The following is a 25,575-nucleotide window of genomic DNA, read 5'->3' as shown; positions in this document are numbered from 1 at the left end:
AGCCAGTGTATGGTCAGATATATCAGATGCTAAGTTATACCTCTGCAAGTTGGTTTTATTGACCAGTTGCCTGTTTTATCACACTTGGATACTGCAGGTCCATCGAGCACATATGGAGGATAACAACCATATGTCACATTCTCATTATATTGATAAGTTCTGCGAACAGCCAAGTTTATATATCCATTTTCTACTTGTACTGGATGCGGACACTGTACAGCTGTGTTAGAAAAAAAAGAAGAAGTCTTAATGAGATAGTACATTGCTAGGGTGTAGAGGCCACCTCAGAAAAGTGATTTTATGTCCTGATTTCAAAGTTAACATGGCGCTGAAATACTACCAGGTCAGGATTTTGAGGACAAATCAGGGACAGCGTACTCACCTAAGCTATCTTAAAAATAGCGGCACAGTATTTATAGGACTTACATCGGCATTCTGGTAGTGCACTCCAGCTCCCATTGGCAAGACACTTGGCTGTTTCATTTCCAAACAGAGCAAGAGGTGATAAACACTCAAACTTGACTACATCTTGGAAGACTAGTATGTTTCCTGGCTTAAGTCTAAGGTAAAAAAGGGCTCCAAATGGAGATACTGGAGGTGGAGGACAAATGACAGCTGGAGGAAAGAAACAAAGCAAATTTATTTCACACAGTGTACAAAGTTTACTCTCATGCCTGTTTGGCTAAATACCACACATAAGTCTTTTTCTTATTATGAAATTAATTCTGCAGTATTATGTGGGAGCATATGCCTAACCTGTAAAATGCTCTTAATTATTTAAGATAAATTAAGGTGGCTATAAAATATTAGGGGACATATACTCATCTCCTTAAAGAGTATTGTAAACATGGAAGTACAAAATACAGCAAATTTACACCAAAATGGCAGACTTTTCCTGAAGTGCATTGTGGTTCCCTATATATTTTTGTTGCTATATTGAGTCTTACTTGCTGGGCAAGTTTAGCCAAAATCCAGCAAATACTTTTTACTGATAATGTAAAGATCCCTGGCAAATGTAGTCATTCAGGAATTAAAGAGGAGACTTCAAAGGTGCACAGAATATAACTGTCTTCCCCATTTCAAAAATTTCAACAGAGAATACAGTTTTGGTTTCTTGTTGTAAGAACTGTATTGCAAGTCATCTTTGAGAAAGAATTATAATGCTTGGAAACAATGGTGCATCTAGGGCTGGACCTCGAGGCCAAAATCAAGTGCCTCAGAACCGAGAGGCCCCCCAAATGACCACTTGGAGAGCTACATTATGGGGACAGTGGCAAACAAGCTCGGCTGGCCCCACCAGGGCTAATGCTGTCACCACAGCATCCTTTCTTTTCTTTTTTAAAATTACTATAGTCAAGGAGTGGCTGGTCAGATATGGGCATGATTGCAGATCCACATTTTATTATTTTTATTTTTAAAATATATTCTCGCGCATGTGTAAAAAATGGTATATATCTCCAAGTAAATATGTTTAGCATCAGGACAACAGAAGCAAACATTTTATTCTTATAGTCATGATGGTGCTATGGTTTATAAAATGCAAACTGTACATGCTCATGGCTGTCAGAAGTGGGGATGCAAGGCCACAGGTTGGATTCAACAAAGTTTGTGTGAGCAGAACTGAACTTTTCTTCATTCTCTCATGTACCTCCCCACCCAAATCTGCTCTGGAGGGTTGCGGAGGAGGGGGGATCCAGAGCATATTTGGGGTCCATGCAGAAATCTTACCCATTTGAGGAGTATGAATGTCCTGTTTTGAATATCAATTTAGATATTTGTACAGCACCTTTTAGGACCATATAGGCCTCTAAAGGTTGTTCACATAATGACCCAGTCCCTGCAGGAGGAAGGGGACCACCATCACCCAGGAGAGCCGTTTGCTGCTGCCTGCCTGCCTGCCTGCCTGCCTGCCTGCCTGCCTGCCTGCGTGGTGCTGGTTGTGGTGCTGGTGGTGGTGCTGGTGGTGGTGCTGGTGGTGGTGCTGGTGGTGGTGGTGCTGGTGGTGGTGGTGCTGGTGGTGGTGGTGCTGGTGGTGGTGGTGCTGGTGGTGGTGGTGCTGGTGGTGGTGGTGCTGGTGGTGGTGCTGGTGCTGCTGCTCCTCCTCCTCCTCCTCAGCTACCACCACTGCCCTCTCCCTGTTGGACTTCTGCTCTGCAGGTGTCATGCCTTGCAGGCCAGGCCCCCAGATACTCAGCCAGCTGTTGCTGATATCATCCACCTGTCCCTTCCCTGGAGGGGATACATAAGCTGGCTGGCTGGCTGAGTTGGCTCCTGCTTTGTAGATTCCCTGGCTTTTTGTGGGACCTGCAGGTCTTAAGTTATGTGCCTGGGAGAGAGGACTCAGAGCCAAGCGGGGAGACTTGAGGGGGTCCCAACTAGTGTAGTGACGGGTAGAGGGAGATATGGCGTTGTGAGGAGGACTTGCCAGATAAGGGAAACGTGGCCGAGGCAGTTAACGACTGTGCCTTGTTCCGGTTCTCTCCACACCCGCAGGTGTGTTGGTTGTCCTATCAGCCAGCTCTCAGACCTCCGGATGCTGCTCCTAAATGAAATGCCAGATCGGTGCATAATAACATCTCCCTCACTCATGATTTAATTGTGGATGAGGCAGCCGATCTGGCATGTATAACCAAGACCTGGGTGGGCGGGCAGGGAGGAGTCAGTGTCTCCCAGCTATGTCTGCCAGGGTACTTGGTTCAGCATCAGGGTAGACCTGAGGGTCAGGCAGGGGGGTTGCTGTGGTGTATAGGAGCTCCATCTCCCTCTGCAAGCACCCTGTTCATGTGACTACAGGTGGGCCCCGCTTATACGGCAGGTTCCGTTCCGGACACCCACCGTAAAGCAGAAATCGCCATAAAGCGGAACCCCATTGAGTATAATGGGGCGCATCGTGCAAAAATGATGCAAAAATGCCGCAAAAGCGCAAAAATCGGCTTTAAAACAGGGAATGAAAGCTGCCACATTAGCGGAATGCCGGGAAGCGGGGCCCTACTGTACTGGTCTGGAGTGTTTGTACCTTGTGCGGGACAGCGGGACAGACGGGATACTGTTGGTGTGCTGCCCACCCTGCTGCCCAACAGACTCCCTAGCTGAGCTGACAGAGGTGGTCTCAGGTGTACTGTTGAGATCCGATCCCCCAGACTGTTGGTTCCGGGGGATATCAACATCCATGCCGAGGCCACCTTATCCGGGGCAGCTCAGGATTTCATGGTTTCCATGACAACCATGGGACTGTCCCAATATGCCATTGGCGCAACACATGTACTAGGGCATACTCTTACCTTGGTTTTTGCAGCTGGACATCAAGATGGTGATATGAATGTGGGGGCCTTACATCAGTCCCTCTGTCATGGACAGATCACTGCTTGCTGAAGTTTAGACTTACAGTGGCTTTTCCCCTCTGCAAGGGTGGGGGACCTATTAAGTTGGTCCACCCCCAGAGACTAATGGATCCGGATGGTTTCCAAAGGGCTCTGGGGAGTTTTCCAGCTGATAAGGCTGGCACTCCTGTTGAAACTCTGGCTGAACTGTGGAATATAGAAATGACCCAGGCTGTTGACATGATTGCTCCTGTGTAGAGCTCGTAGAGCTCCATGGTATACCCCAGAGCTGAGAGCAATGAAACAATATAGCAATGAAACGGCTTGAGTGCAGATGGAGACGAACTCCTGGTGGATGCAATTACACACTGGTAAGTGCCTATGGTAAGCTGTATTTAGGGGCAGTGAGGGCAGCAAAAAACCCAATATTTTGCTGCCACTATGAAATCATCAATCTGCCACCCAGCAGAGCTCTTCAGAATTGTCTGGGGGCTATTACACTCTGGCCCCAAGAACATGGTAGAACCATCTGAGGCTGGCTGTAATGAATTTGCTAGGCACTTCCAGGATAAAATCTTTAGCATCCCCCAGGACTTCTGGCCCACTTGCATTGGCTGCCTATATGTTTCCGAGCTCAATTCAAGGTGCTGGTTTTAACTTATAAAGCCTTACACGGCTTAGGACCACAATTCCTGATGGAATGCCTCTCCCAACAAGAACCCACCCATACACTATGCTCAACCTCCAAGGCCCTCCTCTGGGTGCCTACTCCAAGGAAAGCTGGGAGACTGGCAACAAGGGAGAGGGCCTTTTCAGTGGTGGCCCCCAAATTATAGAATGATCTCCCTGACAAGGTGTGCTTGGCGCCAACACTGTTATCTTTTTGGCACCAGGTCAAGACTTTCCTCTTCTTCCAGGCATTTTAGCATGTGTCTTTAAATTGCTTTTTTTAAAAATGTGTTTTTAAATTTGTATATTTGTTTTTAATTTTTTTAATTGTTGTAAACCACCCAGAGAGCTTCGGCTATGGGGCGGTATACAAATGCAATAAATAAATAAATAAACATACATAAAAAGAACATAATATTTAACAATTCTATCTAAAAACCAGCAGTAAAATAGAAAATATAACAGAAAAACAGAGCAGTCGTTAAATTATGCTTTAAAACCTGGGCCAATCTCAGATTAATCAGTGAAAAGCTGGTGTAACAAGCTAGGGTTTTAGGGCCCATACAAAAACAATCAATGAGCAACCCAAGCACACTTCCTGTGGAAGGGAGTTCCATAATGACAGGACCAGCAATGAGAAGGTCTTATATCTTGCAACCACCAGCCTCAACCTTACCAGCAAGCCTGCAGCCAAGGCCTTCATGGCTGATAATAAGGGCTAGGTAATCTGAGAGGGATTTAGGCAGTCCTTCAAATAATGTCACATCCCACCTCACATCTTCAGACATTTATCCAGGATGCCTTACGTTACATGTGTACAAAATTTCAAAATTAGTTAAACTGAATACCCCCATGAATGAGTTGGCCAGCCTGTTGCATCTTTATATACAAAACTAATAACTTCTCAAACATACATTGGCATTCAGGTAGTTTTTCACTCCACTGTCCGTCTGCCAGGCATTGGCTGGTTTTATGTCCTTGAAGAATATACCTGCAAATAAAAACACTTCTATAACAGCAGTTTGGACAATATTTGTACTAGTGCTTAATTAAAATCCTCCAATAGGAATTCCTTGTAGTTACATTGGGTTCACAGATACATCCTGGTTTCCATTAATTTTCCATCAGAAATTACTGTTAGACCTGCTAATAGAGTAATAGCTATAGTAATAACTGTCAGTGTTCTCAAAGTTTGTCATAGGGATTCCCTGTTCCACACATGCCAACCATTAAATGCTTTAAGCCTCCCTAAATATGAATTGGTTGGGGGCTGAATTGGAGATTATAATGCACTGTTTGACGTGTGGATTCTTATTCTAAGCTTGAGAGCAGCCGTGATAGCAATGGTCACCAAGCAAACTGGTCTTGTAAAGTGAATTTGTAGTAGAAATCTGGCACTCAGGAAGATATGTCCTTATCTCCAGTCCCACATAGAGTCTGAACATGCCCTGTCAAACCTATGGTCTTTAAAATAACATAACATAAAATCCCCTTTTGCTCCCTCATGTCTGTAGACCTTAGTTGAGGCCACACCATAGCTGTAGGTATCTTTTATTTAGATACATATGTTTATATCCTACCCTTCCCCACAATGGGAGCCCACAGTGGCTGACAATAGAATAATCACAATAAATTATTTTTGCATTTTACAAATGTTTATTTAAACATTTTTAATTATGTTTGTTAAATGAGAAGCTTCACACATACTGTCAAGTACAGATCTAGCATACAACACTAGCAATATCTTATGTAGAGGGGGGAGTCAACAAGAGCTTTATCTTACTGATATTACAGCAATTGGTTGCCTGATCTCTAGTACTGCCAGCAGCAACGTGTCATACCTGTGCTCTAATATTTACACTGAATTACTCTCTTGTTCTCATTTCTTTAATCCAAGGATGGGGAACCAGCGGCCTTTCAGATGTCATTGGACAACAGCATCCAGCATCCTTGGCCATTGGCCATGCTGGCTGGAACTGATTGGTGTTCAAGTCCAACAACATCTGAAGGGTGGCAGGTTCCTCATAACTATTTTAACTAAATAAATGCTTCTTGGCTTGGGACCAACCTGCCTAATAGGTCATCTCCTCCATCCTGACCCATTAAAATCTCTGAGACTGATCAAGAGTGCTCTCTTGAGCTCATCATCTCTTCATCAAGTTCAGATAGCAAGAACACAAGAAGAGGCAAGTAGCTGTGAAACAACTCATTTCCTGATTAGATTTACCTGATCCAAATCCTGAATATCTTTTCAAAACATTTATTTATTTATTATTAAATTTGTTAGTCGCCCATCTGGCTGGTTGTCCAGCCACTCTGGGCGACGTACAAGATAAAACAGTATATAAAACAATTAAAATTTAAAAACAGTAGAAAACTAGCCCATCTCAAACGCCCGCCTAAAAAGCCAAGTCTTCAGGGTTCTGCGGAAGCTCATTATAGACGGGGCATGGCGTAGGTCACTAGGGAGAGAGTTCCAAAGGGCGGGGGCCACTATTGAGAAGGCCCTCTCTCGAGCCCTCACCAGCCTGGCTGTTTTGACTGGTGGGATCCAGAGAAGGCCCTCTGAGGTTGATCTTGTTGAGCGGCATCCCTGTCGATGCTGGAGGCGCTCCTTCAGATAGGCTGGGCCACAACCGTATAGGGTTTTAAAGGTTAAAACCAACACCTTGAATTGGGTTTGGTACACAACCGGTAACCAATGTAAATCCTTCAACACAGGAGTGATGTGATCTCTACGGCAGCTGCCTGCAATCAGACGCGCCACTGCATTCTGTACCAATTGTAACTTCCGAACCATTTTCAAGGGTAACCCCACATAGAGCGCATTACAGTAGTCTAGCCAAGTGGTGATCAGGGCATGTACCACAGGTGGGAGCACATGATTATTAAGATCTCCCACTAATTAAAGGCCTATTCCACTAATTAAAGGCCTACCAGTCTTCAGGCTGGGGTGACTTAAAAGGTTAAATATATTCCGGACAAATGAAACAAAAACAAGATGGCTGGAAGCCAACAAACATGTCTAGATTCAACAACCTTGAATTTTGTGGGTGTGTTTGTATGACTAGCATTCAGCCTTGAAAATCCATTTGTACAACACACATACATGAGATATGGGTTTTGAATACCATGATAATTTAGAAATTGTACACATGCTTTGCACAAATGTTTTTAAAATACTACAATTAGGACACACCCCTCCGCTATAAATTGAATAGAATGGGCATTCTCAGGATATACAAGTTGTATAAAAGTTCAGCAAAGAGAGAAGAGTGAACAGCAGGGCATGCTTGAGAGAGCAGTTGCCACTTGGCTCCCCTCCCCCCGAGACTCTTTCAATGTAAGCTCATCATTATAAGAAGTACTGTATAAGTTTTAAAACTGATGCCTGCTTGAGTTTGCTCATTTCTCTTTTTCCTCACCATCCCTTTTTCTTTTGCATCTGGTCCTTTAGATTGTAAGCCTTCAGGTAGGGGCTTAGTATATTTTAGATGCTTTATAAATGATAACAAATAAATAAATTCTGTATTTTCCCAGGTTTAGTTTTATAATTAGCTGCCAAGAGAAATACTTACAAGAAAGGGAATCTGTAATGGTAGGTGTTTTCATATTTGCATTCTTATATAAAAGTATGTATGCATTTAGGCTGCAATTCTAAAGCACCACACTTACCTTGGAGGAGGTCCGACTGAACTCAGTGGGCCTTACTTTTGAGTAGACATACATAGGATTGCACTGTTGTTATAGTTATTGTAGAACTTACCCTCAGCTTAGGCTTCAATCCAAAAAAACTTGTTAGGCATATAAATGCTTACATGTAAGTACTTGTGTTTCCTCACTGTTTTGTTCCTCACTTGAACAAACTGTTAATGCTCTAACAAAGATATTTTCTGATGTTTCCCTGAATGTCAGAGATGTCTGTCTGGAAGAGCAGAGCCAGTTACAGAAATGGAAATTCTCAGGGCCAGCATTATGTTAGCTGTATAATTGCCATTAAAGCAGTCAAATATGGCTAGCTGCTCTGGTAACAAATAAGACCCTACTCCTAAGATACTGTTTGATTATGCCCATGCAAATTCAAAATAGGCCATGGTCATAACCATGTTGCCCTGCACTGGCAAAAGGTTTATACGTTATCAAAGTACTGTAAGAGCCAGCCACAGTGGAATTGTTCAATGGTACAACCACATCAATTAAAGGTAGGGTGTTAAACCAGCTATTGGATATCCCATATGGGGATAATCATATAGCCTTGCTGTTATTGCTTTTCAATGCTTTATCAGTACTTATAAGAATGCCAAGATTGACCTTTGAGGCTATTGTCTCTCCTGCCAATCAACACCAGAATATATAAGGTGATATCTCTGACCCAAGCTACAAATGAGTTATGAACAATTCTGTGTTAAATCAGAAGCTTACATACTCCTACACCAACAGATGGCCAAATAAGAGCAATCTCATCCACTGGAATTGATACAGAATCACTTGCCAAACGTTTTGACATTTGGACATGTATAATTGTTGTAAATACAATTTAGTAGCTCTTATTTATTTTCAGATACAATAGCATACCATTCTCAAGATCCTGTTGAAGACCATGAAGGTCTGAAGCAGGCTTTCTTTAAAGAGCAAGCTATTCATAATTCTCTTAAAAACCAACCAGGTGAACAACATCACATTAGAGACAATATGTAGCTTTTTACCTGTATGCTATCTGTCCTTACCAGGGAGAGCATATTAGAAAATATGTTGGAAATGAATGGTTCATTTCAATAGAATAACACCATACAACTTACCCAGCATCACATGAAAAGCTTACAAGGCTCTGATAGCTGAGATGTGTATAATGGATCTTTCCATTATTCAAAGGTCCAGGGTAGGAACATTTCTTTGCTATTTTAATATAAGATAATGTTTCATTATTTTTAGATAGACAGATAAATATTTTCAGACCAAAGGTTATCAATTCATTTCAAAAGATCCATATTTTAATCACAAGAGTCACTTAGGGATAGTATAACAGCCAATGAACCTAAACAAGCAGCCACATAAAGTATACATTAAATCCCTAACTAATGTGGAATGCTACATAGTAGAGGTAGTAGCACATTGGTAGAGCACATGTTTTGCATGTAGGAGGTCCTGGGTTCAATTCCTGGTGCTTCCATTAAACAGGTAAAGTTGTAAGTGGTATGAATCGCCATTCTCCTGAGACCAGCAGACAACACTGGCTAAATAGACAAATAATCTGATTAAGTATAAGGCCATGCCCTATCTTCAAATGTTCCTAAGTGGTTTGTTTAATGCAGCTTGTTGCTCAGCTCCATGGCTTTTGGGCTGTCTCCTATGCTATTTAACATTTATATGAAGCTGTTGGGAGCTGTCATGCAGTGATTTAAAGCACAATGTCATCAGTATGCTGATGACACACTGGTCTACCTCTCCATTCCATCTGAATCAGGAGAGGCTGTGAAGGTGTTGGACAAATGACTGGAGGCAATGATAGGCTAGATGGGGGCCAATAAACTGGGGTTGAATCCTGGTAAGACCCCCTGTGGGTGGGTGGTTCCCATGTCCAGGAATTAGATCTATGACCTATTTTGGGAGGGTTGTATTCCCCCTGAAGGAACAGGTTTGGGATCTGGGTGAGTACTCCTGGATTCCAACTCGTCCCAAGTCCCAAGTGGTATTTCTGGCTAGGAGTGCTTATCCCAAGCTTAGGCTGATTCACCATCTATGGCCGTTTCTGGACTGGGATGGACTGGCCTCAGTTGTCTATGTTCTGGTAACTTCATGTCTTGACTGCTGAAATGCTGTGTATATGGGGCTGCCCTTGAAGATTATCTGGAGCCTTAAGCTAATGCAGAATGCACACCTTAATGTGGTGAGGGGATTTAAGAGTGTTGAAGAAGCTAAGAGCAATGCGTCAGGAGTCTAGACCAAGAGGCTAGACTCCTAGCAGGGGCACCCAAGGCAGAATGGTCAAAGCTGAGACACCAGACTAAGATGCATCCAAACTCAGAGGAAGGCAATGGTAAACCATCTCTGAATATCTCTTACCATGAAAACCCTATGAACAGATTATCCAAAATGCAACAGGAGATAGTGCTGGAAGATGAGACCCCCAGGTCAGAAGGCACTCACCGAGCTACTGGGGAAGAACAAAGTACGAGTAGCACAGTGACTAATGACGCAGCTGGGTCAAAGCCAAAAGGAAGCCCAGAGGGTGATGCACACAGATGCGAAAGGAGAGTCCGGAGTTATACGACACACACAATAGGAACATGGAATGTGAGAAGCATGAACCAGGGAAAGTTAGAAATTGTCAAGCAAGAAATTGAACGCATCAACATTACAATACTTGGCGTGAGTGAATTAAAATGGACGGGAATGGGACATTTTCAATCAGGCAACTACAAAATATTTTATGCAGAAAATGAGAAATTAAGAAGAAATGGGGTTACTTTAATAGTGAGAAGTGATGTAGAAAAAACAATTGGGAGTTACAACGCAAGGTCTGAGCAAGTGATATCAATGAGATTAAATGGGAAACCTATCAACATAACCATCATCCAAGTCTATGGTCCAATGGCAAATACAGAAGAAGAGGAACTGGAGAGACTTTACGCAGAAGTACAGGAAGAAATTGATCACACACCAAAACAAGATGTTCTGATAATCATGGGGAACTGGAATGCAAAAGTAGGGAAGAACACTGAATTGTGGGGAAATGGGGCTTCAGAGACAGAAATGAAGCAGGAGAAAGACGTATTGAATTCTGTGGAGCCAGTAATTTGTTTCTTGCAAACACATTTTTTGAGCAACCAAAATGACAGCTGTACACGTGGACATCACCAGTGGTCAATATAGGAATCATATTGATTATATAATTGGTACCAGAAGATGGAGAAGTTCCATACTTTCTGCGAAAACAAGACCAGGAGCAGACTGCGGTACAGATCATGAACTAGTTGTTTCAAAAATCAGAGTAAAGCTAAAGAAGAAGAACAAAGCAATCATAATGCCAAAATACAATTTAAATAACATCCCAGAAGTATATAAAGATCAAATAAGGAACAGATTTGAGGCTTTAAACTTAGTTGATAGAGAACCAAAAGAACTATGGACTGAAGTCAGGGACATTATCAGAGAAGAAGGCAAAAAGACTATACCTCTAGTTAAAAAGAGAGAAAGACCTCAATGGATGACTGAAGAATCTCTTAAAATGGTTAAAGAGAGAAGGAAAGCAAAAGCAAAAGGAGATAGAAACACAGTCACAACCCTAAATGCAACAATACAGCGACTAGTATGTAGGGACAAAGGAATGGAGCGACTCCCTTATGAGGAAAGGTTGCAACATTTGGGGCTTTTTAGTTTAGAGAAAAGGCGGGTCAGAGGAGACATGATAGAAGTGTATAAAATTATGCATGGCATTGAGAAAGTGGATAGAGAAATGTTTTTCTCCTTCTCTCACAATACTAGAACTCGTGGACATTCAAAGAAGCTGAATGTTGGAAGATTCAGGACAGACAAAAGGAAGTACTTCTTTACTCAGCACATTTTAAACTATGGAATTTGCTCCCACAAGATGCAGTAATTGCCACCAGCTTGGATGGCTTTAAAAGAAGATTAGACAAATTCATGGAGGACAGGGCTATCAATGGCTACTAGCCGTGATGGCTTTGCTCTGCCACCCTAGTCAGAGGCAGCTTGCTTCTGAAAACCAGTTGCCGGAAACCTCAGGAGGGCAGAGTGCTTGCACTCAGGTCGTGGTTGGCCACTGTGAGAACAGGATGCTGGACTAGATGGGCCACTGGCCTGATCCAGCAGGCTCTTCTTATGTTCTTAACTATTACAATAGTTATTGTATAGAAATAGAAGAGGACAACAAAAAGCGAAGAACAAGAGCCCTATTCCAAAAGATTAGAGAAATGAAAGGGAAATTTGAACCAAGACAAGGAATGTTGAATAATCAACAGGGGAACACACTGACTGACCAAGATAAAATAAAAGGAAGATGGAAGCAATACACTGAAGAACTCTATAAAAGAGATGACAGGATGACATATTCATTCATGGAGGAACCATATGATGAAGAACCAGAAATTTTAGAATGTGAGGTGAAAGCTCCTCTTAAAATACGTGGAAGAAACAAATCACGAGGAACAGATGGCATACCACAGAGTTGCTACAAGCTACTGAGACTGAATTTGTCCAAATTATGACAAAAATTTGTCAAGAAATATGGAAAACTAAACAATGGCCCACAGACTGGAAGCATTCAATATATATCCCAATTCCAAGGAAAGGGGATCCCAGGGAATGCAGTAATTATTGAACTATTGCCTTAACATCCCATGCAAGTAAAGTAATGCTCAAGATTCTACAACAGAGGCTCTTACCATACATGGAGCGAGAAATGCCAGACGCCCAAGCTGGATTTAGAAAGGGGTGAGGTACAAGAAATCATATCGCAAACATACATTGGATAATAGAACAAACTAAAGAATTTCAGAAGGAAATCAGCCTGTGCTTTATAGATTACAGCAAAGCCTTTGACTGTGTAGATCATGAAAAACTATGGAATGCTTAAAAGAAATGGGGGTGCCACAGCATCTGATTGTCCTGATGCACAACCTATATTGTGGAGAAGAGGCTACTGTAAGGACAAAATATGGAGAAACCAACTGGTTCCCAATCGGAAAGGGTGTGTTTAATCTATACACAAAACATATCATACAGAAAGTGGGATAGGACCAAGATGAAAGAGGTGTGACAATTGGAGGGAGAAATATCAATAATTTAAGATATGCAGACGATACCATACTACTAGCAGAAACCAGTAACGATTTGAAACGAATGCTGATGAAAGTTCAAGAGGAAAGCACAAAAGTAGGACTACAGCTGAACGTCAAAAAGACCAAAGTAATGACAACAGAAGATTTATGTAACTTTAAAGTTGACAATGAGGACATTGAACTTGTCAAGGATTATCAATACCTTGGCACAGTCATTAACCAAAATGGAGACAATAGTCAAGAAATCAGAAGAAGGCTAGGACTGGGGAGGGCAGCTATGAGAGAACTAGAAAAGGCCCTCAAATGCAAACATGTATCACTGAACACCAAAGTCAGGATCATTCAGACTATGGTATTCCCGATCTCTATGTATAGATGTGAAAGTTGGACAGTGAAAAAAGCAGATAGGAGAAAAATAAACTCATTTGAAATGTAGTGTTGGAGGAGAGCTTTGTGGATAGCATGGACTGCGAAAAAGACAAATAATTGGGAGTTAAAACAAATTAAACCAGAACTATCACTAGGAGCTAAAATGATGAAACTGAGGTTATCATACCTTGGACACACAATGAGAAGACAGGAATCACTAGAAAAGACAATAATGCTGGGAAAAACAGAAGAGAGTAGAAAAAGAGGAAGGCCAAACAAGAGATGGATTGATTCCATATAGGAAGCCACAGACCTGAACTTACAAGATCTGAACAGGGTGGTTCATGACAGATGCTGTTGGAGGTCGCTGATTCATAGGGTCGCCATAAGTCGTAGTCGACGTGAAGGCACACAACAACAACAGGCTGGTAAGTGAAGAACCTGATGGGACCATGTGTCATCAGTCGTGAAAGTGCTACACTGACTGCCAGTGAACTACTGGGCCCAACTCAAGGTGTTAGTACTAGCATATTAAGCCCTAAATGGCTTGGGACCCAATACTTAAAAGAATGCCTTCCCAAATATCAGTCATCTCAGACCCTATAATCAGAACGCGAGGCCTTGTTGGTGGTGCAGCCACCAGGGGCTGCCCAGCTGGTGCTGACCTGTGACAGGGCCTTTTCAGTGGTTGCTTCCCATTGTTGAATGCCCTCCCCAGTGAGGTGTGTCTGTCTCCAACATTAATGACTTTTAGGAAGCATTTGAAAATATTCCCTGCTGTCTCAAACTTTGATGGCTGAAGGAGACTGTTGCTGGCAACCTGGTTCTGCAATCATTTTTTAGAATGTGTTTATCTGCAACTGTTTTGTGGAATGTTGCAACTGTTTTCTGAATGTCTTAATTGTTTTTAGAATGCTTTTTTGTTGTTAATTTGTTTTGTTTGCAGCCCTGGGCTCCTTCAGGAGGAAGGGTGGGATATACATTTAATAAATAAATAACAACCTGCCATGCGACAGATGTTCCTGTCACATCTTACCACAAACTCATATTTTGGAAGGCATTCAGTACTGTTTGTCTTAATCCAGTTCTATGCAAGGATCATTATGCATTATTAGGGATCATTCAATGTTTTCCTTTTTAACATTTTTACTTCAAATTGCTTTTCACAGCTACATGACAGGCACAAACCAACAGTTACAGCTTTTCCCATCACTGCAAGAAGAGCTTTAACTATGCGTTTCAGCCTGTTACATAGCTGCTAAAAGCAATTCTCAGGAACTATTTAAAAGGGAGAATAAATGGATGATGGTGATAATGGACCATTCAGTGGCCCACTGTGACTGTTCTGTGAAACACTATGCAGATAAAGTCACTTGGATTTGTTCCACCTTGGATTCCACAGTTATTACAAATTCAGTTGGATGAAGCCGTGGTGACTGCTTGTTATATTGATATTTTAAAAGTTTGCATAGCCTGAAGATATAGACAGGATTCATGTAGAAGTGAGACCAGCCACATGTATTCTTGAGTCTTTCCCTTCTTGGTTGAAGGAGTAGTGAAAAACTGCCCCCACAAGAGAGAGTTGTCCCACTAAGCCTAAAGGAGGTAGTGGAAAGACCATTGCTTTAGAAACCCTCTTTAAATCTCACTGTATTGGATAATTCCCAGCTAGTTTCCTTCCTTGTTAAATAGACATAGCTTTTGCCACCTAAGGGGATGACCTGTGCCAGGAAATGTGTCTGCTTGTTGAGATTGCCATCCATACATCATCTTGTAGTGGGTTAAGTTAAAGCATGAAAATATTACTTTCCTTTAAACCACTGCTCTTCAACCTTGGGTCCCCAGGTGCTGTTGAACTACTTAGCCAATGGCCAAGGATAATGGGAGCTGTAGTTGAAGATCACTGCTTTAAACTATTATCTTTTACCCCATTGCAACATTGTAGCTACACTGATGTATATCCAGCTCTTTTCAATACAGGCAACGCAGATCAGATGCTTATTACATGTCCATGAAAAAAACACTGTGGCAAAATCTTAGTGCAGCTGAGCTCTAAAACACATAATATGAGTATGATGTCTTGTTACTTCCAGAACGGGGTCAATATGATATGATTCTCATGCTTTTGCTGAGGTAGTAGAGACAGGTAAGGAGATGCAGGGAGCACCTGCGGGAATCTGGAAGATCCAAGGTATCAAACATTAAGGAGAAGGGTTTCTGAAGGCAGACACAGATCTGGTATGCAAAACCAGGATGGAAACAGGGATCAATTTGTATATTAACAAAGAAACAGGAAATGATTGGTTCTTACTGTGAGTAAAAAGTGAGTAAAGAAAAACAACTGAGGAAGAATATACTTACGTATACATCTCAATGTAACGATAGGCCATCTACCAGTCAAAGGGCATGTGAATCTTCTTGAGCCTGACTGAGGAACATAACCAGGGTTACAACTGTATGTAATTTCTTCTCCCAGGTTGTATTCTTCCTTCTTTATGTCCACAGTAGCCAATGGTATTTCAGGTGGTCTTGGACAAACTAGAAGACACAAAGAACTTTAACCAATCCTGTATGCATGAAAAGCTGTAGCTTCTCCAATTTTTTCAAGCAACTATATAAACAGAAAATAAATAAGAGCACATTCTGCCTTTGGCTCATCACATAAATGCATAAATGCTTAACTATAGCCACTAGCAAGGGCTGGTCACAGAGGTCCAAGGAATGAGGGAAAGAGGATATGGCCAAAATAAAAACTGGGAAATTAAGGAGGCAGATCACTCGCCTATGAGCTACAGATGTGAGGAATCACATGTTGATTGGAATAATTCACCAGGTGTTTGGCTGAAGGGTTTTATCAGTAAGAACACACTGAGCTAAATCACCTTTCTTTTTATACAGCCACGAGAGTGGATGTATACTATAGCCAGCATGGATTTTTCAGCATGGATTAGATAATAATAAATAAATAATAAATAAATAATTCCACAGTGTTAAATTTGAAATACCCCCATGCCATTCTGATGCTTCCCATTAGCTCATTTCAAAACAAAACCTCACAAAACTTATAGTCCTGAACTCAGAAACGCTTGCTTAACAACCCTCTGAATTGTCATGGCAATACACAAAACAGTCAGAGAGAATAGAGGGCTCAGTCTAAAAAGAGAGAAAAACACCTGAGAACCCTTTTGGACTTTTTTCTGTCGGAGTTCTCATAACCTGTTGAAATTCATTAAAAATCAGCCATGTTCACAGAGTACCTGTAATCCTATTACTGACCTTGCCCCATACTCTGACCTTCATCTTCTGCAGTTTAAAAGTTAAAAAAATGCCTGGCTGATTTTTAATAATAATAATAATAATAAATTATTTATGAGTCGCCTATCTGGCTGAATTAACGGCCACTCTAGGCGACGTACATTAATACAATAAAATACAATATACAATCAATAAAACCATCATTCATCTAAGCACCACTCTACCAATTAATAACAACATTAATAACTAACCCGCCCCAGAGATCCCATAGGCCTGCCTGAATAGCCAGGTTTTCAAGGCCCGGCGAAAACCTGTTAGGGAGGGGGCATGGCGAAGATCGAAAGGAAGGGAATTCCAGAGGGTGGGGGCCACAATTGAAATGCCTTCTCTCTGGTCCGCACCAGTCTCGCTGTTTTAACTGGTGGAACCCAGAGAAGGTCTTGTGTGGCTGATCTCGTCAGGCGGCGTAATTGGTGATGCTGGAGGTGCTCCTTCAGATAAACTGGGCCGAAACCGTATAGGGCTTTAAAGGTCAACACCAACACCTTGAATTGGGCCCGGTAAATAACTGGTAGCCAGTGTAGATCTACTAACACCAGAGTAATATGATCACGCCAACAGCTATTCATGAGCAACCGAGCCGCCGCATTCTGTATCAGTTGTAATTTCTGGACCGTTTTCAAGGGTAGCCCCACGTAGAGCGCATTGCAGTAGTCTAAGCAAGAGGAGACCAGAGCATGTATCACCCGTGGGAGCAGATGGGCTGGAAGGTAGGGTTGTAGCCTTCGTATCAGATGTAATTGATACAAACCTGCCCGGCTCACAGCTGAAATCTGAGCCTCCATAGACAGCTGGGAGTCAAGAATGACCCCAAGGCTACGGACCTGGTCTTTCAGGGGCAAGCTTACCCCATTGAACACCAGGTCTATATCTCCCAATCTTCCCTTGTCGCCCACTAGCAACACTTCGGTCTTGTCGGGGTTTAGCTTCAGCCTATTCCTTCCCATCCATTCACTTACGGAGTCCAGGCACTTGGACATGGTATCCACAGCCAACTCTGGTGAGGATTTAAACGAGAGATAGAGCTGAGTGTCATCCGCATATTGGTGGCACTGCAGCCCAAATCTCCTGATGATGGCCCCCAGCGGCTTTACATAGATGTTGAATAGCATGGGGGAGAGGATAGAACCCTGTGGCACTCCACAAGTGAGAGGCCAAGGGTCTGAAACCTCATCCCCCAATGCCACCCGCTGGTGCCTGTCTGAGAGATAGGAACGGAGCCACCGTAAAACAGTGCCCCCTATTCCTAATCCCTCCAGGTGACCTAAAAGGATACCGTGGTTGACGGTATCGAAAGCCGCTGAGAGGTCCAGGAGGATGAGGAGGGTATATTCTCCCCTATCTAACGCCCTCCTCATATCATCCACAAGGGCGACCAAGGCTGTTTCAGTTCCATGTCCAGTCCTGAAGCCCGATTGGAATGGATCTAGATAATCTGCTTCATCCAAGTGTGTCTGTAACTGTTTGGCCACCACTCGCTCAATCACCTTGCCCAAGAATGGTAAATTAGAGACTGGGCGAAAGTTATTCAACTCTTGGGGATCCAAGGAGGACTTTTTCAAGATAGGTTTTATCACTGCCTCCTTGAGGGCTAGTGGTATTGCACCCTCTTCCAAGGATGCATTTACCATTGCCTTGATCCCTTCGCTCAGTTTCTCTTTGCAGCTCATAATGAGCCACGAGGGGCAAGGGTCCAATAGACAGGTGGTTGGCTTCACAGTAGAGAGCACCTTGTCCACTTCCTCAGAGGGAAGAGGCTGAAACTGATCCCACCGGACCGGAATGCAACTGGCCGACTCTGGCTCACTTCCTGTATCCACGACGTACGGAATCATGTTCTTCAGGTGTTCGATTTTATCGGCAAAGTGTGTAGCAAACATGTCACAGGAGGCTTTAGAATGCTCCATGGGTTCCTGAGCAACTGGACCGACCAGGTTTTGGACCACTTGGAACAACCTCCTGGGACAGCACTCTGCGGACGCAATAGAGGCAGCAAAGAATTCCCTCTTTGTTGCCTTTGTTGCCACCTGGTAGGCAGCTATTGCTGCTCTAACCAGTGTCCGATCGTCTTCAGAGCACGATTTCTGCCATCGTCGCTCTAGTCGTATCACCTCCTGTCTCAGACCCCGCAGCCGTGGTGTATACCAGGGTGCTATCTGAGCTGTATTCAGGGGGAGAGGGCGTTTTGGAGCCACCCGATCTACTGCTCTAGTGATCTCCCTGTTCCACTCCATCACCAAGGTTTCGACCGGGCTTCCTTCAGCCAGTTCCAGATCTCCCAGCGCATTCAGGAATCCTTTAGGATCCATCAGGCGTCTGGGGCGGACCATCCTAATAGGTCCTTGTCCCCTGCGGAGGGTGTGTGGCATTGAGAGGTCTATATTCACCAGATAGTGATCTGACCATGACACGGGTTTGGAAAGAACAACCCCCGTTTTCAGAACACTTCCCTCCCCTCCTGAGACAAACACAAGGTCAAGAGCATGACCGGCTACATGCCCCTTCTATGATGAGCTTCCGCCGGGCCTTGAAGTCCTGGCTCTTCAGGCAGGCTTTTGGGGTGGGTTAGGTTTTTACTGTTATGGTTTTAAATTTTAACGTTTTAATGTATTGTTTTTTATCTTGTACGTCGCCCAGAGTGGCTGGACAACCAGCCAGATGGGCGACTAATAAATGTAATAAATAAATAAATAAATAAGAGCATGACCGGCTACATGGGTGGGCCCTATATTACTAAGGTGCAGTTCCCAGGAAGCCATGGTTTCCATGAAATCCCGAGGGGCTCCAATGAGGGCTGCCTCGGCGTGTACATTGAAGTCCCCCAAAACCAGTAGGTTGGGGGAAAGCAACCGCACACCCGAGACCACCTCGAGCACCTCGGTCAGGGAGTCTGCTGTGCAGCGGGGTGGGCGGTACAGAAGCAGAATCCCTAAACTGCCCTTTGGGCCCAACCTCCAGTACATGCAGTCAACAAACTTGGTCTCATGGAGAGGGGGTCTGGTGAAAACCAAGGACCCCCGATAGATGACTGCCACTCCCACTCCCCGCCTACCAACCCTCGGCTGCTGTGCGTATTGGAAACTGGCTGGACACATGGCCTCGAGTGTAGGAGCCGAGGCCTCATCCAGCCAGGTCTCCGTAATACACACCAGGTCTGCACTCTCATCCATCATCCAAGATCATATCATGGATGAGCGTTGTTTTTTGTGCCACAGACCTGGTGTTACACAACAGCAGTCGATTAATTTAATTAATTTAAGAAATTTTGCATTGAACTGAATGATAATGTCAAGCATGCTCAGTACGAACCAACTGTCAGTGTTCTAAAAGCCAGACTCATAGCTGTTTGGCTTGCCTAATCAGGGGGCCACACCCACACCAGACCTTTATTTCACTTAAGACAGCCATGCTTTCCCCCAAAGAATCCTGGGAAGTGTAGTTTGTGAAGGGTGCTAAGAGGGGACTCCTATTCTGCTGAAAAAGCTCCAGCAGCCAGACTGGTTTAATAGTCAGCCACTCTGATTGAAGCTCTGTGTGGGGAAGAGGGTGTCTCCTAGCAACTCTCAGCACCCTTCACTAACTACACTTCCCAGGATTCTTTCAGAGAAGCTATGACTGTCCAAAGTGAAATAAAGGCCTGGTGTGGATGTGGCCAGGGACAGCTTTGGTTTAAATTTGTGCGGGAGGCTACATGTGCCTGCTGTAGAATAAAAAGGTGAGGGAAATGCTGAAAAGCAATGATACTGTTGTGCGCCTCTCCAAGCAGTGAGATTTCAGGGGTCCCTGCACTCATCCAGGGTTTGGTTTCCTTTGGGAAGAAGGTCAGCAAAGACTGTGGTGTCTTTATGAAATATGGTTTATTTATTTACACACATTCCAACCTGAGCTTAGGATGGAGGGGTTCAAGGCATCAGCAGTCCAATATCCAGCTTTTCCATCAGTGTTACAGGAGGCATCCTAAAGCCATCGTGCAGAGAGCCAGCCTCTCTGCCTGCCTCCAGTTCCCAGCCGTTCTATCAACAACTCTCAAAACACTCCAAACACAAACCTCTGCTAGCCGCCAGGAGGGAGGGAGGCTCTCCTGCAGAGTTTAAATGACAAAAGGATCTTCCTGTCCCATTCACCAGTTGCTGGGCACTTGAAAGACCCATTAGCAAACTGGCCACTCTATTAGCTTAACAAAAGAAACTCCAGCAGAGCCAGCCCTTCACCCCAAGGCACAGTATTCCAAATCAGAGGCTGGAAGGGGACTCACAGGGATCATCCATTCCACCCCCCAAACTCACAACAATACTGTTCACAATGTTTCCCTTTTGGAAAGGAAAGGGGTTTCCCCTCTGCCCAGTGCCCACCCATCTAATCTCCTACCCTTCCCCTCCTCCTACCCTCCCTGTCTCTCCCCCAGGTCAGTGTTGGACTACAACCTGTGACACCAGGGTTCAAATCCCCGCACAGCCATGAAGCTCACTGGGTGACCTTGGGCCAGTCACTGCCTCTCAGCCTCAGAGGAAGGCAATGGTAAAACCACCTCTGAATACCGTTTACCATGAAAACCCTATTCATAGGATTGCCATAAGTCAGGATCGACATGAAGGCAGTCCATTTCCAAACATGCTTGCAGACAAATCCCATTGAACTCAAAAAGTATGCAAATGATCAAACCCACCCTCCCTTCTCCTCCCTCCTATCCCCTCCCTCTTGCCCCTTCCCCCCTTCCTTTGCCCCTTCCTTCCCCTCCCCTTCCAATCCCCTCCTTCCCTTTCTTCCTCTTCCCCTTCCTCCCCCCCATGGTCAGTTTTACCTATCTTAAGCATGATTGCACGAGAGTAAATACCATTGAACTCTATAAGCATGCAAATGATCAAACCTGCCCTCCCCTCCCCCTCTCTTTGCCCCTCTCCAATCCACTCCTTCCCCTTCCCCTTCCCCTTCCCCCTCCCCCATGGTCAGTCTTAGCTATTCTAACCATGATTGCATATGAGTAAATCCCACTGAACTCAATAAGCATGCAAATGATCAGACCTGCCTTTCCCCTCCTTCCCCTCTACTCTCCCTTCCTCCTCCCCTCCCTTCTTCTTCCTCCTCCCTCTGCCCACTCCCCCCTCCCTCCCCCCTGGTCAGTTTTACACCTATCCTATCCATGATTGCACGGGAGTAAATCCCAATCCCACTGAACTCAATAAACATGCAAATGATCACACCTGTCCTTCTCCCCTCCCCCTTCTGCCTGCTCCCCTACTCCCCTCTGCCCTCCCTCACCTCCCTCCTCCTCCTGCTCCTCCCCTCCCCATCCCCCGTGGTCTGTTTCCCCTATCCTAAGCATGATTTCAGGGGAGTAAATCCCATTGAACTCAATAAGCATGCAAATGATCAATCCATTCTCAGCAAACTTGCACGCACTAAGGGACTAAGCCCCATACAACTCAACAGGACTTACTTCTGAGCAGTTTGGATTGTGCTGTTGGTAAAGCTTGACTAGGGATCGTTTGCAAAGAGATCCATATCCAAGCAGGGTTGGCAACCCGCTGCCTGGAATGCCCTGCCCTTATCTTTTAATGTGGCTGCTCCAAACTTCTTTACAGATTTGACCCTTCACTTCAGAAAGAGGTCTGAGAAATGAGTGAAAGGAAGAAGATTCTTACCCTTTCTGTCTACCCTGTGGGCTGCTATAAACTCACTTTGACAGCCAACCCAATTCCAGTGAGTAATAATTGACAGAGAGAAAACAGGCAGCAGCTTGGGAACAACAACTGCAGCCACACTTTCAAATATGTGAATTCTCTTTTACCACTATTGGGCAAGAAACAAATTGCCATGCAACCGACAAGGTGCATCATCAGTGGGTTTTAGGGGGTTGAACTGAGTACATTCAACCACTGCTGTTGCTTCTATGGATGTAAGGGAGTGAGGTTAAAGATTCCTATAAGTAAGGCAGACAACTTAGCATCCCACAACCAGTCAGGATTCATAACCGAAAACCAAAACTAAAAAAGTCCTGGCGTGGCAGCCACTCAGTTAATGCAGAATGCTGGGGCACGATTGCTGACATGAATGAGACCTGTCAGCACATAATACCTCTGCTCTGAAATCTGCATTGGTTGCTGATTTGCTACCAGGCCAAGTTCAAGCTGTGCTTTCCATGTTATAGGTGCCACATAGTACTTGTTCTGCTCTTGTAAGAAATCAGTCCTGTAAAGTGGCAGCATTTTGGATACTTTGTTCATAGGGTTTTCATGGTAAGAGATATTCAGAGGCGATTTACCATTGCCTTCCTCTGACTTGGACACATATCATACTTTGGACACATAATGAGAAGACATGATTCATTAGAAAAGACAATACAGAAAAACAGAAGAGAGTAGAAAAAGAACACCAAAAAAGAGATGGATTGATTCCATAAAGGAAGCCACAGACTTGAACTTACAAGATCTGAACAGAGTGGTTCACGACAGATGCTCTTGGAGGTCACTGATTCATAGGGTCGCCATAAGTCAAAATTGACTTGAAGGCACATAACAACAACAACGAAGTGGCAACACCTATGCTTTGGAACTCCTTGCCTATTGACATTAGGCAGACGCCTCTTTTCAGCACCTGCTAAAATCATTTTTGTTTAGGCACGCCTATCCACGCATGTAGAAGCTATTGTGTTTTTAAATATGTTTTTAACTCATTGTTGGTTTTATTAATTTGAATGTTTTTCAATACATGTCTTTAACTGTTTTTGCCAATAATATTATTGTTTTAATTCTTTCTGTAAACCACTTTGAGATTTTTTACAATAAAGCAGTATATAACTGTTGTAAATAAAATACATAAATACTTTTTGGAGTCACAGCTTTTAAAAATGTTTTTAAATAAGTTTTGTTTTAATATATTTTAAAGTCTGTTTTTATGCTTTGTAAAGTGTTTCAATGCTTTTGTTTGCCGCCCTGGCAAAATAAATAAACTTCATTCACCCAACCCAAAATTCAGAATCATGCCACTTTAAGCTGTTTTGCAACTGTTTATACTTGTTTTATGGTTATTGGTTTTTAAAGGGATTTATTTCTTATTGTGAGCTGCCTTGGTTTCCAATCACCAACCCTACCTCACAGGATTGTTGGAAAGACTCCATACACACACACACACACTTGTAAAAATACACCCCGTATAATAGTTTATTGTCAAACCAGTTGGTCATTGCAGAACATTTTTTTAAAAGATCAGTATTAGTTTCCTACATAATAAAAAATGTGATACCTAGATAAACCCTGCCTAATTGCTTTAAAAATTGGATTGGAGAGAGAGGGAAAGATTAACAACACAAACACAATTCTTTGTTATGTTTACTCAGAAGTCCCATTAATTTACAGCACAATCCTAACCATGTCTACTCAAAAGTAAGTCCTAATGAATTCAATGGGGTTTACTCCAGGTACATGGGATTAGCATTAAAAGCAAGTATTGGATTAAATACTTTCATATTGCCAAGGTTTTCAAAGCACTGCCCTCTCCAACAGCCCAGGGTCAGCCTGGGGCACACAAGAGAAAAAAAACTTTAAGCCATATTCTTACTTATTACTGAAACTGAACTGAACATCTGAAAACCACCATTTTCTGATGTTGCAATGAAGCCCAAGCACTGCCTGGATCAACAAATCACAACCCTGGCTTCCCTTATTGGATACAATCCTGAAAGGGCAGGATTAGAGTCCCAGCTTGGGAAAGTTATTTTTTTTTAACTACAACTCCCATCAGCCCAATCCAGTGGACATGGTGGCTGGGGCTGATGGGAGTTGTAGTTTAAAAAAGTAAATTTTCCAAGCTCTGCTAAGAGCTGCTATACAGATCCGTTAATAAACAGATTAAATAGTTGCGGGGGGCAGCTGACGTTTTGGTGTATATCTTGGGAACCAGACCATCTAGAAACTTAATTTTTTTAAATTGAAGCAGAGAGTCCAGAGATTAAGGTACATTAGCCAGAGACCCAGAGGAGACCCCCTGAAAACCAGAAACTCCCATTGAAAATCAGACACCTGGTAACCCTACTCCCTCTTGCACCCCCTTATTGGCTACACCCGGGGCGGGCTGCCCCACCCCCACCCCTTGGGACACCACTGATTAACCCTGAGTTGTGATTCATATGACACACTAAGCTAAACCTTGGCTCAGCTCACTGCAGTGCAGCATTACAAAAAAACAGGGTGGAGCCAAGGGGCTGCAAACTCTTTTGGGGGAGTTTGCCCATTTGTGCAGGCAGTCCCAGAAAAGCATAGTTTGTCTTGCTGTGTTCCAGTGCCTGGAGAAAGGGGGTACACAGTCTTCATGGATCTAATGAAATATGTATTTTTATTGAAACAATTTTATTAGGTGCCTTTCCAGTGCTCAAAGTAGCATACAATAAAAATAAGCATTAGAAAAATCACTGAACCTCTCTCCACCCCCAAAACAGGAAAAGTAGGTCATAACCTAAAAAAAATCTCATGCTGCATTACATTTCAGTCTCTAAGATATCGAAGTACTTTTTATTTTTGTTTTTGGTCCTGTTGAAAGATTAGAGATGCTTACCACGTCCTGCAAGAACAGTGTGGGCTACAGCAACCATCCATAAGATGAGTGGGACAGGACTCATTGCTGTTGAATTACAGACTGCAAAATTAAGCCCAAACACAGCACTTAGCATCCTAAAATAAACAGAACAAAAGGCTAAATATTAACTCCCTGTATTTATTTTGATTCTTGTAAACAAATGGAGAGGAGAAAAAAGAGAGATTCCCAAAATTGCTGGGTAAACAGACTGAACAAGCAACAACATGCAAGACATTCTGCAATACCTCGAAGAATCAGGGCCCATGAGAGGGGGGTGCAGGAGGTACATCTTACCTGGGCCCGGGGTCAAAAAGGGGCCCCGGGAGCCAAAGGAGGGAAGCTCCCTTTTCCTCCCTTTGTTATGTCATTTCCTGCTGGCCCCATTCTGCAAGCCTGCTACAAATGGTGCTTTTTTTTTCTTTCCCCCCTAACTTGTACAAAAAAGCATAACATTGTTCAAACAAATATTTGTATTTCTGTTGGATTCTGAAAATACAAATAATCAAACTTGAGGATTTTTTCCCATTTTT

At 43.4% G+C, this 25,575-nt stretch overlaps 1 protein-coding gene across 1 annotated transcript in view; it reads right to left on the bottom strand.

Annotated features, from left to right (window-relative positions):
• Positions 1-25,124, bottom strand: part of APOH (apolipoprotein H) — a 30,874-nt gene extending 5,750 nt beyond the window's left edge. The window contains exons 1-6 of the mRNA XM_061615580.1: positions 25,025-25,124; positions 15,521-15,697; positions 8,789-8,885; positions 4,904-4,980; positions 427-615; positions 41-220 (exon numbers count right to left, since the gene is read on the bottom strand). Coding sequence (XP_061471564.1) covers positions 41-220; positions 427-615; positions 4,904-4,980; positions 8,789-8,885; positions 15,521-15,697; positions 25,025-25,088 — 784 coding nt within the window. The 5' untranslated portion in view covers positions 25,089-25,124. The remainder of the gene's footprint in view (positions 1-40; positions 221-426; positions 616-4,903; positions 4,981-8,788; positions 8,886-15,520; positions 15,698-25,024) is intronic.
• Positions 25,125-25,575: the final 451 nt, after the last annotated feature.

Source organism: Rhineura floridana, chromosome 3, assembly GCF_030035675.1.
Source record: "Rhineura floridana isolate rRhiFlo1 chromosome 3, rRhiFlo1.hap2, whole genome shotgun sequence".
Classification (NCBI taxonomy): domain Eukaryota; kingdom Metazoa; phylum Chordata; class Lepidosauria; order Squamata; family Rhineuridae; genus Rhineura; species Rhineura floridana.
Note: the sequence above shows the minus strand (reverse complement) of the source record. Positions and strands in the feature narration are given on the sequence as shown.